At 33.9% G+C, this 15,731-nt stretch overlaps 1 protein-coding gene across 3 annotated transcripts in view; it reads right to left on the bottom strand.

Moving 5' to 3' along the window:
- The window catches only part of LOC102512748 (charged multivesicular body protein 1b-2), a 33,493-nt gene extending 26,044 nt beyond the window's left edge, over positions 1–7,449 (bottom strand). The window contains exons 1-2 of one of the 3 annotated variants that reach the window (XM_032474968.1): positions 7,277–7,408; positions 6,094–6,332 (exon numbers count right to left, since the gene is read on the bottom strand). Coding sequence is in view for 2 of the 3 variants with exons in the window: in XM_032474970.1 (XP_032330861.1) it covers positions 7,277–7,292 (16 nt within the window). In the remaining variant the exon portion in view is untranslated. Of the gene's footprint in view, positions 1–6,093; positions 6,333–7,276 lie in introns of all 3 variants that reach the window. The other 2 variants (XM_032474970.1, XM_006193799.3) reach the window with 2 other exon arrangements.
- Between the last annotated feature and the right edge of the window lie 8,282 nt (positions 7,450–15,731).

The raw sequence follows: 15,731 nt of genomic DNA, 5'->3' as shown, positions 1-15,731 counted from the left end.
GAATATTTTTAAAAAAACCAAACCATGTATTAAACGATATTGGTGCATGAACAATACTGTTAGAAATGTGTAGTAGTATTATAACTTGGATAAGTTGAACCTGTTTGTGCTTGATATAAATTTAATATAAAATAGCTGCTCTCCAAGACTGTCTTCATTCTGTTCCTAAATTTTAAGCATACTCTTAGAAACACTAATTTGAAATTTACAGTGTCAGTAGCTATTTATTCTGTATTCCCATGATGCTTTATATGTTATGTACTTTTCTGTATTTCATTTAACTCATTGTTTATATGTCTAGTTCTTCAACTAGATTATGGACACCCTGAGAATAAGGATGACTCCTAATCATCTTCATACCATCAGTTTAGTGCAGTGTTTAAAAGAAGTACTCAATAGTTTCAAGTAAATGAATAGTAGAAAAATATTTTGCAGTGGTACCTGATATACTGGGGGAAAAGCACCACTGATGCTGGGCAAGAGGATTCAATTATACATATAAGTTTATAAATAATAAATTTATACTAATATAACACTGTTTATTTGTGTTCTATATGAAGATTCTACATAAGACTCCATACAGAAAATAAAGGGCTCTGCTGCTAAGTTAAATCACTCAGTATCCTTTTCCACAGGAAAATTGAAAAATAAGAATTTTTTCATTGCAATTATAAGCAACATAAGAGACCATGGACATCTGATTCTTATGATATACTTACATATTCTTATGATATATACATATATAGTGGAATGTTTCTGTTATGATCTCTTATCCCCAATTCCAAAAGCCAAAAAGTTCTACAAACTAAAAGTTATACATAATATTTGATAGCAAAACATGACCTGACTAGAACAAATCTGTTAACAAAACCTGATCTCAACAAGTTATCTATAGTCTTTTAATTTATTCACGTAATGTTAATGTTTTAGTGTAGTGTGTGACTATGAAGTACTGACCCAAGCCACCAAGATGTAATGCAAAATATGGCATATGTGCCTATTGCCTTTCTAAAATTTAAAGAAATCTGAATTCTGACTTGAATATTAAAACAAATGGCAACTCCAATCAAAATCTGTTTCCCTGTATATGGCAATTTTTTCAATCACCCATTATAAGCAATGGTTATTGTTCAAAATGCTCATACCTTAAAAGTATAAAAGTACCTAAGAATGAGGAATAAGGCAATTTTTAATGCTTCTTTTGGGAAAGGAACTCTATATAAATACTTTCCTGCATAATCAAATTATTTATAAGTTTATGTCAGGAATATTTTCTGTTTTAAAGGATATGGGGCTTAGTAAACAGTTTAAAATTTTATACTCTTATATAAATTAAATTTTAAGGTAACTCAATTTAAAAAGTAATTTACTTTTAGTTGCCATGAGGACTATTTTACCTATGGAAAGTACTTAATACAATGCAACAATAAGTAAAATAAAGCATGAGAATATGGAGTCATAATTACTAGCAGTTCTGACAACTATAGCCTTTATTATTACACTTGTTTTAATAAATTCAGAGTAACAACTCAGTCCCATAAAAGCAGAAAATGCATGTTGTGTACACACACACACACTCTGTAGTCAAATTCTTTTAAAGAAACATTAATTATCATGAGGCTAAATGTACAATGAATTTTTATCAGTTCCTATTTCAAATAATTCTACATATTCTAAATTGAATAAGGAGATGAATTCCATGACCTCAACTTTTCACTAGAATATGGCAGACAGGCAAGATTACCAACAATTTTTGAACAGTTTAAGTATAAATAAATGTAAGCACATGATTCCATACAGGAAGACTACATCCCACCACTGTCAAATGTACTCGTATGTGTCTATGTAGCCCGGGCAACTTGTAACACCAATGTTTTTCTGATGATGTATCTTTTGTATTAGGCCAGAAATCAAAACACTCCTGGGTCCAAAACCTTGCCTCTAACTCTTAGGTACTTTCTACAACAAGGTATGAGATTCTTAATCCAGGAGTCTGCTATTCAAATGATCACCCTCTGTGTATACTATAAGTAAATATCCTCTATACCGAAGTGGGGAAAATTGATTGCTAATGTGGAAGATAATGGTGTCAATTCAAGTACTAAATTGAGCTATGAGCCAGAGTTGACATACTGTGAAATATTTCAGATATTTTACTTGGCTGTAAATCCCTGGAGTATTTTTCTATTTGGAAAAATAACACTTACAAAATAATCTCCTTCACTGACTAATCATAAACTCAATTTGACAAAGCAGTTGCAATGCTTAAGACATCATTTCTTTTTCTTTGCCAACTGAAAAGACAATGGCTGAAATACTTTATTTTTGATGAACTGAAAGTTTAGAAAGGCTGAATAGTTGTATACATTAACATATGTAGAGTAATGCATAAGGCCCTAAACTAGATGTTGGGTAATCCCAGGCTCTAGCACCTTGTGCTTCAGTGATGTTAGCCTCCATCAGTTACCTGACTCTCTGACTTCACATACAGTTCCCTTGCCTAGTGTACCATTCTTCCTCCCCTCCCCACCATCTTCCTCTTAACCTCTATGTGGTTTAGCACACCACTATGCTTGCTTTTTGACTAACATAATAACACTGATTCTGAGAAAGTGGTCTCAAAGACTTCAATTAATGACAATAGGTTTCCCTCCTCCTGCCAAAGTTTATGCAAAAGCAAAAAACGAATTCACTTGGCCTTTGGGGTTGATAAATAAGGAAATCAATGAATCATCTGAACATTTAATTCAAATTTTCAGAAAGTATTAATTCTCTATTTTCTAACTCTACTAAATTAAAATCCAAAACATTACATCATATAGGCATATTTTAATAGGAAACATCTATGAACCAGACTTGTCTTCAAAAGAATCTAAGCTAGCTTTCCCTAAAGTGATTGTGTAGTTTCATGGTTTTTCAAACTCTTAAGCAAAAATCTCAAGTAGAATGTCAATATATATAAAAAGTAGTTCTGCATAACCCTAGAACTCAATCAAACATAGCTGAAGTATACTGTCAGTGCTAAAGGCACTATGGAAACATGAACACAGCAGAGACTCTGGAGCCAAGCCCAGATCCTTTACTCTACATTTACAAGCTCTGCAGCTTTCTTAGTGTTAATTTTCTCTTCTATAAAATGAGGATACTACCCACTCATTTTTGAGTATTGTTTTGAGAGTTTCAGATAATATACACAAAATCCCCAGCACAAAGTCTTGCACATAGTAGGTGTTCAATTTACTATGTCATAATCAACTCATGACTTGGCTAAGTCACCTATTTTAACTGAGCAATATGGTTAGTCAGGGAATAAAAAAATCCCAATGTTTCTTTAAAACATTCTCTGTGATTTCATTTAATAGTAGGTATACTGCTGACAGGCAAAGGACAGAAATCAGCTATGTCTTAATAGGGTTCCACATATTCATTATGCATACAGAAGGGAGTCCTGCTTTAATATTTCAATCTGCTTCCTCAAGAAAAATTTATAGTCAGTTTACTAACAGAAATTCACAGTAGGAATCTTACAACCTGCCTACCTCTCTGAAGTGGGTGGATCAACACCAAGTAATAGGGCATAAAGCTATTTGATTCGAAGTGCCAACAGTAGGATTATGCAATTTCTTGGGAACATAAAAGTAAAGGGTGAAAACAAAGAAGGTAAGAGGAAGGATTAAGAATGTTGTACTAGCACCTGCCTGCCCCAGAATAAAGCAGTGGTGCCAATACCATTGCCAATACGATTGTTAGTCGTATGTTTGATGTGAAGTAGCATTACGTATTCAACTTTCCTCTTTTTCAGCACCTCATGATTAATCTTAATCATCCCTTGTGTATTTCTAAGAGGTTGCGTTTAGGATCAGAGAAACTCAGAGAGATCATCAGAATTGAAAGAAACCCTAGAGATCACTTGTCAACTTCCCTCATTTTACAGATTTGAAAAGTGGGGCCTAGAGATGGCTAACTGAGTAACTGCTGAAAAGAAGAACAAGAAGGAATTCAAAGACAGCTCACCTCTTATTTCTCTCTCTGCGTTTTAACTTTCATAGTGAATTGCTAAGAACTGGTCCTCAAATAGCATCAAATGATGAACCATAAGCAATCCTTACACGCAATATTTCTTGTAAGACACAACATTCTCCTAGCTAACTAGGACATAAATTATAAGACTACCATTAGGTGATGATATTTAAAAAGTAAATTTGTAATATTATTAGTATCTTGGTCAAAAAAACCCTAAATCTGTCAACACTAGCAAAGCCTCAGAGACTCTGATATGTAATTCTGCTTTAGGATGTAAAGCCACTCACAGTGAAGAACAGACGTTTTTAAGGTGGCTGGCAATGTTTGCCTATAACATAGTCTCATCTGTCTAGGTGACTACAAAAGGAAACGATGATACCAGTCCAGTTCATAACATCCCTTTCTCTACTTTCATAATGCCTACAGTATCTGTTATCTACTTCATTGCTTCTCAACCTTTTTCAGGTTAGAATCCATCGGATAGATGTCAGCTACAAATATTTTCTCCAGGAAAAGGCACATACTTAATATACAAATTTTGCATCATACAATTTCAAGCCTAGTAATCTACACATGGGATCAAGAATTTCTGCTCCAGGATTCACTTCTTTTAGTATGTGCTACCTTGTATTGCTATTTATCCCCATCCATATATGTCCTGGCTCAGTGAGATCAAAAGTTGCTTGAAGATGGAAATGGGTCCTATAATCCCTCTGTATAAACCTAGGTGCATTTCTCAGGTCATGGTAGAGACTCAATAAGTGCTAATAATTAATTCTTAACAGAAGGTCATTTGTTCATTTTTTTTTGTCCACTATGGGCCAAGTGTTTGTGCAAGAAAATTAGGATTCAAAGAAACAAGAATCCCAACTTCAAAGAATTCAACCTAATGAAAGACATAAGTAAACATATGGTTACAAAAATTAAAAAAAAAAGTGGAGAGAAAACAGATGGGTAAAGGAGCACAGAGTAGGAACTGGTGGGAACCGGTGCTCTCAGATTTCCAGGTTTGCTGGGATGGTGGGTTAGGAGACTAGGAAGATAACATGAAAAGCTTCCTGAAAATTAAGCATGCTTGAGGTAAATCCAGAAAAAAAAAAAAAAACCCAAAACACAAAATGACAGAACAGAAGAGAGGCAAAAAAGAAAGAAAAGAAAGAAAGAAAGAAAGAAGAGCATGGAGTAGGGACATTTCCCTAAATTATTTCTTTTATTACTTCATCAAATACTACTCCTGAAATGCAGTGTAAATACTGCACACATACTACTGTTAACTCTATACTTGTAAAACACCCATATGAACACATTACAACAAATAAATTTGGCCATTCCATCAAGTTCTTTAAAGTGGATTTGATCTAATCCAACGTGATAAATTCACTCTGCTTAACTGTCCAAAGACAGAAGTCACAATTACCACGCTAATTCAATTGTGTTAGCATATTCGTTCTTCTTATATACTGTAACAGTGGGATTTTCGCATTTTATATAGGTGACAAATGTTACTTAAGTTTAAGTTCAAGTTATTTATTTAAGGAAGACAGGTCTCAGTCCATATGTCATTTTCTTCCTCTAAACACAAAGGAAAAGTTCTGGATCCTTCAAAAAGAATCAAGAGAACTAATCACTGCCAGATGGTATGAATCAAGTTAAACCTCACTTCCTTTGATGGACTGAACAGTAAACAGTTCCTTTTTGTTGGGTATTAAACAACTGATAATAGTACCACTAATTTTAATTACAGTCCAGCATACATAATTTTCAGTGAAAGAAAATTATTAACTATCTTATTATTGGAAATCACATAGGATAGGCTTTTAGGTAGCAAAAGTAGCTTATTAGAGTAGAAAATAAAAGCAATTTTAGAGTTATTATCTCAAATCCTTTCAAAAGAGCTGGGGAAAAGACAGCAATTTGTACTCTTTTTTGACACTTAACATGGTCAAAATTTTATAGTTTAGTAAGCCCTTACATTTTACTTTATCTTCACAACAGCTTTCTAAGGTTGGCATATAGGTGAGCATGTTTACAGATGAGTAAACATTGCATGACAGAGGCTATATGACTTACCCTAACTCACATGTTTTCTTAAGAGGTAGAACTGGGATTGGAAATTGATCTTCTGACTCACAGTCCAGTGCTCTTTCTTTTATGATGCTACTTTAAAAAAATCATCTAGCACAACTACACTTCCATGAATTATATCCTTTAAACTTCAGTGATGGCTGGGCGTTTAGTCATCTACTTTATTCATGAAATGACCTATATCTGCATCTCCACAAGGGTTCACATTTTATTCTTGGTTTATACTGGCCAGTTCAGCACAAAACATGTTACCAATATTCTCAGTACGGTTTACATAATTGAATCATCTCACCAAATTTCTTTCTATATTTCAGAGTTACAAACTAATGAAAGCAGAATAGTTTTAATATGAGCTATCAAAGAATTGCTCTTACGCACATTTTGTTATTTTGCCAAGTTTCATTCAATAGTAAAATACCAAACTACTCTATTTTCTGTACTGCCAACTTCTGAAAGGAGGAATTACAGCAACATGGAAATCCTGTGATAGTATCTCAGTGGTGAAAAACAATTTCATTCTTCAAAACGCAGCTTTGCACAGCTTGGTTCCTAACCTCGACCTCATTGTTTAAGTGGTAACGCAGGTGCAACTAACGAATTTTTGTACCTTTAGGGAACTATGAATTTCCTCATGTGCTAAATCAGATTAACAAGCACTTAACTTTCTTCGGAGGGCTGCTATTAAGCACTTTAACTCATTACCAGTCACCTCTACTCTGAAAAAAGGAAGAACTTCCACAAAAACTATCTGCCCTTGTTATGTATTCAAAACCTATACCTCTGCACCAAACCTCTGGCAAACTCCTGACGTGTCTGTTTCTGCACGACTCTCCTTCGATTTCTAAGAAGTGGATACACTCATTGAAACCACAGGAGACAGTAGCCCTCAAATACGGAGGGCTTGCATTCGAGAATCTTACCAAATCAGTCCCCTGACTATTGCCAAAGCAGCCCCACGTTCCCTGACTCTAGAACGGCTGCTGCTACCAAGAAAACATCAACAAACAAAGCAAAACAAGCTACTGGCGCCTACCAATCGGCGTCAGAGCCCTCACCCCTCCACAACTAGACCTAAACAGTCACTACCAGGCCGTTTCCAGGGCCCCGAGCATTGCCCTTCCCCTCTTCCCGAAGTCCTAGCAGCAGCTTTTCAGACAGTTAAGGATACTCTCCATATTCGACATGGTCTCACGACTTTTCCTGGGAGGCAGCAGCACAGATCTGATGGCAGGGCGTTCGGAGTACAGTTGTAGTCCCGAGCTGCTGCCAGCCTGGCTCGTAGGTCCGCAACCCCACTTCCGGTTTCTGCGCCAGGCAGGCCGGGGGGTGGAGCCGTCTACGCCCGAGGGGCGGGGCTGGGGCAACGCCAAAATGGCTGCCTCTCCGAGAGGTGGTTAGGGTGCGCGGTAGCCGCTTGGGGGCGTGTGGGGTCGAGGTTAAGCCCCTCCCCCTCCTGTCTTTATCGTGTAAGCTAGCCTAACCCAGCGCCTAACGGTTTTCACCTCGCAACTAACCTTCCAGTTCTTTCTTTTGTCGTACTCCTCCCCCACCTCTTCCCTCAGATTTCACACTATCCTTGACCCCTCACTTCTGTTCTCAGAGATTAAGTCTTACGGATGAAGGAAAAAGGTATAGGGCTTTTAAAGTACTTTTAAAAAGTTATAATCATATAAAATAAGGGCCTGAGGGATTAGCGGGGTTGGTAATTCTGAGTTGTGAGGTTCAGCTGAAGTTTTAAAAAGGTTTATGATCCTTAAAGTTTTCTGTTAGACGGGGAGGACAAAAAAAGTAAGCCTAAATTTAAGAAGTGAAGTTGCTGTGAAATATATATATTCGTAATAAATAGATTTTTTTTATAATAGATGGTGTAAAATACGAAAATTACGCCGAAATCTATCATAGGCGAGAGTTTAATTGGAATTCTACACAGTGGTTAGCATTTATGTGTGACGTATTAAAATATCAAAAAGTAATTTATTAGATGCTACATCTCTAGATTTATGGGAAAGTAAGAAATCTTTGGCGTTGGTGTCGCAGCATTTCAATTCAAAAGTTGGAAATTCCAAAAAAGAGTTAAGAGGTAATACTTTGGGATTCTAAAAAAACTGGTATAAGTATATCCTTACTGAGGAATTTTATAAGTTTGACTTTAAATTTTTTCTTAACTATTTCAGTATGTGTGGAAAACAAGTAAATAATTGGCTAACCTTTTTATCTTCAGGATCATTTCTTGTTGAACCAAAATGGTTCTAAAAGCTACTGTTTTACTCTTTTGTGTTGATGATTGGTGGGCTTCAGACTGTCTCCTAATTATAAACCTTAATGCTGGAAAAACAAAACAAATCTTTTTAAGTATAAAGTTCTGGGAAAGAACAATCTGGAAACCACTTCCATAGTTCAAACTGTATAAAGATTATTTTTATTTTTTAATGTTTCTCTCTCTCTCCGTATATATGTATATGGATGAGATGCAAGGTTTACCTTTATGGCGATAAACAAAACATGGCAGATTTCGTCATTGTTTCAACACTTTCCATTCTAGATGAACAATTCTATTTCACTGTTCGAGACCTTTTTGTTTTTTGGTATAAAGGTTAAAAATATGTTTTAAAAAGTTCTTCCCTGGATGTTTAATATATATTAACACAGCTCTTTCAACAAATCCACATGTAGACCAGATCAATCCATTAAAGCGTAAGCATTTCCAAGTTTATGTAAAGAATTTTTAGTTATATATAGGTAACCTATAGAAATAAGCCTTTTTTAAAAAGTGCTTTCAAAGTGGTTTTTCATATTGAAGAACTTCTTCTTAAGAGAGGGATATTAGGGTAGGATCAAGTTTTTAGTAAAATTAAGATCTGAAGATATTTGTTCAGTTAGGAAATTTGTTGTTGTCCATCTTAAGTAAAAAAAAAAAATAGCCTATATCTTTGATTTACTAACCACTTAGAAGATTAAAAAATTGTTTTTATTTTTATGAGTTCTAAACTAATTTTGACTCCAGACCTTGCAGTCATGTTATTCCTTAGCTGTCTTATTTCTTAAAGTTAGATTTAGAATTTTTTTTGATCTTAGGCCCAGTAATAAAACTATTTAAAGTATATGCATATTCAGTTATAACTGCTGCTGTTGAAAATAAGGAATTGAAATCTGTTAAAATCATAAACTTGTTTTATTACAGAGAAAGTATATTGTAGAAAAAGAAAGACACCTTATTTTAATTGTTTCATTAAATATTGAATACTTATAAAAATATCTGTAAAACGTGAATACAGAATAAACAGAAGCAATACAACAAACTCCTGGGACTTATCACCCACTATGAGAAAAGAAATTTGCTGTTCCCTATAAATTCCCTTGTGGACTCCTTTCCTAATCACATTCCTTTCCTTCCCTCTTTAGAGGCAACTGCTGTTTTGAATTTATATATAATTTCCTTGTTTTAAAAATAGTTTTACCATAATATTTGCATCCCTAAACAATATGGTCTTCAGTGTTGCATATTTTTAAGCTTTGTTTAAATGAAATCATACTGCTTTTTCTTCTTCTTTGACTTGCTTTTGTAACTCATCATAATGTTTCTTGTTTGTGTTACATGGAACCATAGTTCATTCATTTTCACTGCTGTAGAGAATTCCACTGTATGAATATATCATAATTTATTCATCCTCTCTCCTGATGATGGCTATTTGGGTTGTTCCATGTTAATATAGCCTCTAAGAATATATTAGTGTTATATTAATACATACTCTAATTAAACTCTTAAGATCAATAATTTATTTTAATCTCCTAAACATGTTAGTATGAAATCTGGAAATGTTTAGTTTATTATAGTGATGATTAAGGTTAACCTTTTTAAAGCCACATGTAGTCTTTAAAAATATAATTTTACTCTCTCACCCTAGGCACAATTATTCATTGTTTATTTTATTTATTCATATTTCTTATGGTTTTGGGTTATCTTAGATATTGGCTTTGTTTCTTCCACTCTACCAAATTTAGTAATACCTCCTACCCTCACTAACCTAAACAGGCAACTACCTTTTTCTTCTTTCACCCTTAGAACAGAGCCATAACATTAAAGATGTTAGGTATAGGACCTCCCAAACTGTTCTTTTGGGACTTAATTAACTCTAAGGTTTAATTGAACCAACGTCAGCCACATACTGATGAACTCAGATATGGTAAAATTCACCTATGGAAACCTAGAAAGGTGTGTTTTAAAAGATCTTGAATTTTTACTAGGATAATTGAGATGTAAAGAACCAAACAGGACTCAGCAGCTATTGAATCTGTTCAACTTTGGCATGAATAAGGCTAATGTGGTAAATTATAATAGTTCCCTCAAGAAGTTGAGTATTTTCATGATTCTTCTTTAGTTTTCTAAATATTTCGCAATCCATTGTATTATAAAGAACAAGCTTTGCTTTTTAAAGTTAAAAACATTTATAAAAAAATTGTGGTTGAAATCCAAATTACATAATTTTAAAAATTAATTTAGGTTGTTTTGTGACAACACATTTGTTACGTTTTAGCAAATAATTTCAAGATGATTAGAAAGTTAAATGGTACATAACAGTTAAACTTTCACTGAAGTAGAAAGCAAAGAGTACTCCAGAAATGAGTGTAGTATTGACTAGTAGCGCTCAAACTTAAGTGTCCTTGTTAAAAATATAGGTGGGTGGGATTCACCTCTATAGATTCTGATAAAATAAATTTAGAACAGGGCCCAGAAGTCTACATTTTGCCTCTGTTTGTGTAATGGAAATAAATATTCTATTATAGAGTAATATAAATCCTATACTGCCTAAAATAACTTAATTTGGATGGAACTTCATAGTTTAAAAATGCTTATTACACATCATTTCATTTGATACTTATAGTAATCTGAGACGAACTGGCAGGCATTATCATCTTTTTGTCAATTAAATAAGAAAAGAGAAACAAGCCTCAGAGAGAGTGTATGATTTGCCCAAGCAAGTTTTGAACAAATGGAGTCTATTTTCAATTCAAGACTCTTTGATTCCTAATCCAGTACTTTTGAATGCTTATAGCAGATTGGCAAGGAGGAATCATAAATAAGACCACTTCTGCTTCTTGCTTTCTATAGCTCAGGTATCCATTTAGCATAAGAGTAAAATGAAGAATTATTCTAGCCGGCTAGCAGTCTTTCTGGTTTCTACAAGAAAGCTAATCAGTTTCCTGGGAATCCTAGTCAGGTATCAACCAAAGGTCTTTCCTGTTCATAATAGAAAAACTTTTTCCCTAGGCATGCAAAGAACACCTTGCTAGTTTCATTGTTCTGCTATTTTTGATTGGATTTTTCAGAATTTCGTAGGCTAGAACACTTCAAGTGATAAGTGAAAGAGATTAAAGCTACAGATGAGGTAAAGCTCTTTTAGCAGAGGCAAATAGAAGATGAATCAGGAACAGAAGTTTAAAGACAAGAGGAATCGGTTTGAGTGGCTGCCAAGGGTGATCTGAAAAGTCATCCAGTTTAAAGTTAGGAAGCGAGAGATGAGCACAAGGAGACAAGATGAGAAGTGAATGTAAGATTCAGGTGAATAGAAAAATAACCAAAAAATAGACTTGGATAGTAAGGGAAAATATATCCACATATTTACCATTTCTATAAGTGATACTTTCTGAGATTTCATTGTTATTTTAATAATAAATGGTGATATGTGGTGATTGCAATATATAGTTGTCAGAAAGAGCATTTCTCTAGAAGCCTTTAATTGTAACAGGGCACTCAAGACTTTAAAATTTCCCTCTGCCAGGAACCCTTTTTAAAACTTGAATAATCAAATGAAATTGTATTTTGGTATATATAAACTGAGCTGAGTTAATTGATTCTTAAAGGGTTATGTGACAAAGAATAAAATCATTGGCTATTATTAGAGATACTTTCCACTTCAGATGATTCTAAAGTAGTTTTGAGGGTTGTATGGTTCAGAAATTCTTTAATATAGGTGTAAGTGTTTATAGAGAAACTAGTTTTTTTGCTTTTCTTTTTTATTTAAGTATAGTTGATTTACAATATTATATTAGTTTCAGAATTACTACATAGTGATTCAACATTTTATAGAGTATACTCCATTTAAAGTTATCATAAAATATTAGGTGTATTCCCTGTTCTGTACAGTATATCCTTGTAGCTTATATATTTTATACATAGAAATTTGTACCTCTTAATCCCCTACCTCTATCTTGCCCCTCCCCCATCCCTCTCCTTACTGGTAACCACTAGTTTGTTCTCTATATCTGTAAGTCTTTTTATGTTTTGAAGTTTCCATTGTATATATATACCATATCTTCTTTATCAATTCATCTGTTGATAGACACTTAGATTGCCTACATTATCTTGGCTATTCTAAATAATGCTGCTGTGAGCATTGGGGTATGTAAATCTTTTTGAATTAGTGTTTCTCCTTTCTGCAGGCGTATACCATGAAATGGAATTGCTAGATCATATGATAGTTCTATTTTTAGTTTCGTGAGGAACCTCCATACTGTTTTCCATAGTAACGTACCAATTTACATTCCCACCAACAATGTACTAGTGTTCCCTTTTCTCCACATCTTTGTGAATATTTGTTATCTGTTGTCTTTTTGATGACAGCCATTCTGAAAAGTTTGAGGTGGTATCTCATTGTGGTTTTGATTTGCATTTTCCTGATAATTAATGATGCTGAACATCTTTTCATGTGCCTGTTGGCCATCTGTATGACTTCTTTGGGAAAAAAATGCCTATTTAAGTCTTCTGCCTATTTTTAATTATTTTTTAATATTGAGTTTTATGTGCTCTTTATATATTTTGGATATTAACCTTTTATCAGAGATATTAGCAAATATTTTCTCCCATTCAATAGGTTGTCTTTTCATTTTGTTGATGGTTTCCTTTACTGTGCAGAAGCTTTAAAGTTTAATTAGGTCCCACCTGTTTCTTTTTGCTTTTGTTTCCCTTGACTGAGGAGAGAGATCAAAAAAATATGCTAAGACATGTCAAAGAGTGTACTGGCTATGTTTTCTTTTAGGAGTTTTATGGTTTCAGGTCTTAGATTTAGATCTTAAGTCCATTTTGAGTTTATTTTTTATAAAGTGAGAAAAAAATTTAATTTTATTGAGTTATAGTCAGTTTACAATCTTGTGTCAATTTCTGGTGTACAGCACAATTTTTCAGTCATACATGAATATACATATATTCATTTTCATATTCTTTTTCACCATGAACTACTACAAGATCTTGTATATATTTCCCTGTTCTATACAGTATAAACTTGTTTATCTATTCTATATATACCTGTCAGTATCTACAAATCTCAAACTCCCAGTCTGTTCCTCCCCACCGCACTCCCCCCGGCAACCACAAGTTTGTATTCTGTGTCTGAGTCTGTATCTGTTTTATATTTAAGTTCATTTGTCTTCTTCTTCTTCTTTTTTTTTTTTAGATTCCACATAGAAGAGATATCAGATGGTATTTTTCTTTCTCTTTCTGGCTTACTTCACTTAGAATGACATTCTCCAGGGACATCCATGTTGCTGCAAATGGCAGAGAAAATGTCTTAATTTCATTCTTTTACAAGTAGCTGTCCAGTTTTCCAAGAATGTTTTACTGAAGAGACTGTCTTTTCTCCATTGTATATTTTTGCCTCCTTTGTTATAGATTAATTGACCAAAAGTGCTTGGGTTTATTTCTGGGCCCTCTACTTTGTTCCATTGATCTATGTGTCTATTTATGTTCCAGGACCATGATATTTTGATTACTGTAGCTTTGTTGTATAGAATGAAGTCAGGGAGAGTGACATTTCCAGCTTTGTTCTTTTTTCTCAAGAATGCTTTGGCTATTCAGGGTATTTTGTGGTTCTACGTAAGTTTTAGGATTATTTGTTCTAGTTCTGTGAAAAATGTCTTGGGTATTTTGATAGGAATTACATTAAATCTGTGGATTGCTTTGGGTAGTATGGCCATTTTAACAATATTAAATCTTCCAATCTGAGAGCATGGGATATCTTTCCATTTATTTGTATCATCTTTAAGCCTTCAGTGTTTATAGTTTTTAGAGTATGGATCTTTCACATCCTTGGTTAAATTTATTCCTAGGTATTTATTCTTTTTGATGTGATTTTAAATGAGATTATTTTCTTACTTTCTGATAGTTCATTGTTAGTGCATATAAAAGCAACAGATTTCTGTTTATTAATCTTGTATCATTCAACTTTATTGAATTAATTTATTAGTTCTCATACTTTTTTGATGGAGCCTTTGGGTTTTCTACATATAGTATCATGTCATATGAAAAGTGACAGTTTTACTTCTTCGCTTCCATTTTGGATGCCTCTTATATCTTTTTCTTTTCTGATTGCTGTGGCTATGACTTCCAATAGTATGTTAAATAGAAGTGGTGAGAGTGGGCACCTCTGTCTTGTTCTTGATTTTAGAAGAAAAGCTGAGAAACTCATTCTAATAAACCTTTTCCTAATCTCTATTTTACCATCCAGGAGCTGTTTGGAGAGAACTCTTAAAAGAAGAAAAAACAAAAATAAGAGACTGTTATCAGAAGGGCAAGTGAAGGAAGGTAAAAAACAAACACACAAAACACTGGCTGTCTTAAAAGACTACTGTTCTCTACTCATATATCATTTTACTGGCCACAGAACCTATACACTTAACTCCATATACCACTTTTATTTAGTATTACTTTCTAACTGCTCTTCATCCCAGATCAATTTTGATATCTCAAGTCAAAATTCTGTCAAAGTCCCTCCCATTGTTTTAGAACTTTATGTAGAGATTGGTTAAAACAGAGTTAGCATGCTTTGTAAATTTTTCAAGTCTCCTATACTTTAGTACATATTTTTTGAATATTATTTTCTTCAAAACCAGCTATAGTTTGGTCCACAATTTTTACCTGTAGACCAAGGTTTCTTAACTAGCACTATTGACATTTTGAGCTGGTCAATTATTTGATTTGAGGGGCTGTCCTGTATGTTATAGGATGTTTAGTAATATTCCTGGCCTCTACCTCCTAGATACCAGTAACCTCCACCCCAGTTTGTGGCAGCCAAAAATGTCTCCAGAGATTGCAAAATATACTCTGGGGGATAAAATCACCTCCAGTTAAGAACCACTGCTGTACATCTAGAAGTATCTAGTGGTGCCTTTATATTAAACTAACAGACACACAATGATAAGAACAAAAACATATTTAAGCTTAGTCTTTTTCAGGAATAGCCATAGCAAGATCAAAGCAACAATAGCATTGAACCATTTTACTATAATTAGTAAAATTAAGATGAAGGAAAGGATTTTGAAATCATTGTAAATTTTTTCACTTTGGAGGCAGTGGAAAGAGCTAGGCATTTGGAATCATTCAGAGCTAGGTTTCACTTTCTGGTTCTTATACTGAATGGCTGATTATGTTGGGCAAGTTATTTAACCTATTTGTGTTTCAATCCCCTCATTTGCAAAAACAGGGATTATAGTATTTATTTCCTAGCTTTATCATGAGAATTAAATGAGATCATCCTGAATGTTAGAATAATTAGAATGGAGGCTCTCAGACATAGTAGCTAAGTAATGTCCTCTGTAGCCAAAAACCAAAACCAAAACAAAACAAAACA

Source organism: Camelus ferus, chromosome X (genome assembly GCF_009834535.1).
Source record: "Camelus ferus isolate YT-003-E chromosome X, BCGSAC_Cfer_1.0, whole genome shotgun sequence".
In the NCBI taxonomy this organism is placed as follows: domain Eukaryota; kingdom Metazoa; phylum Chordata; class Mammalia; order Artiodactyla; family Camelidae; genus Camelus; species Camelus ferus.
This window is presented reverse-complemented; position numbering and strand designations above follow the sequence as displayed.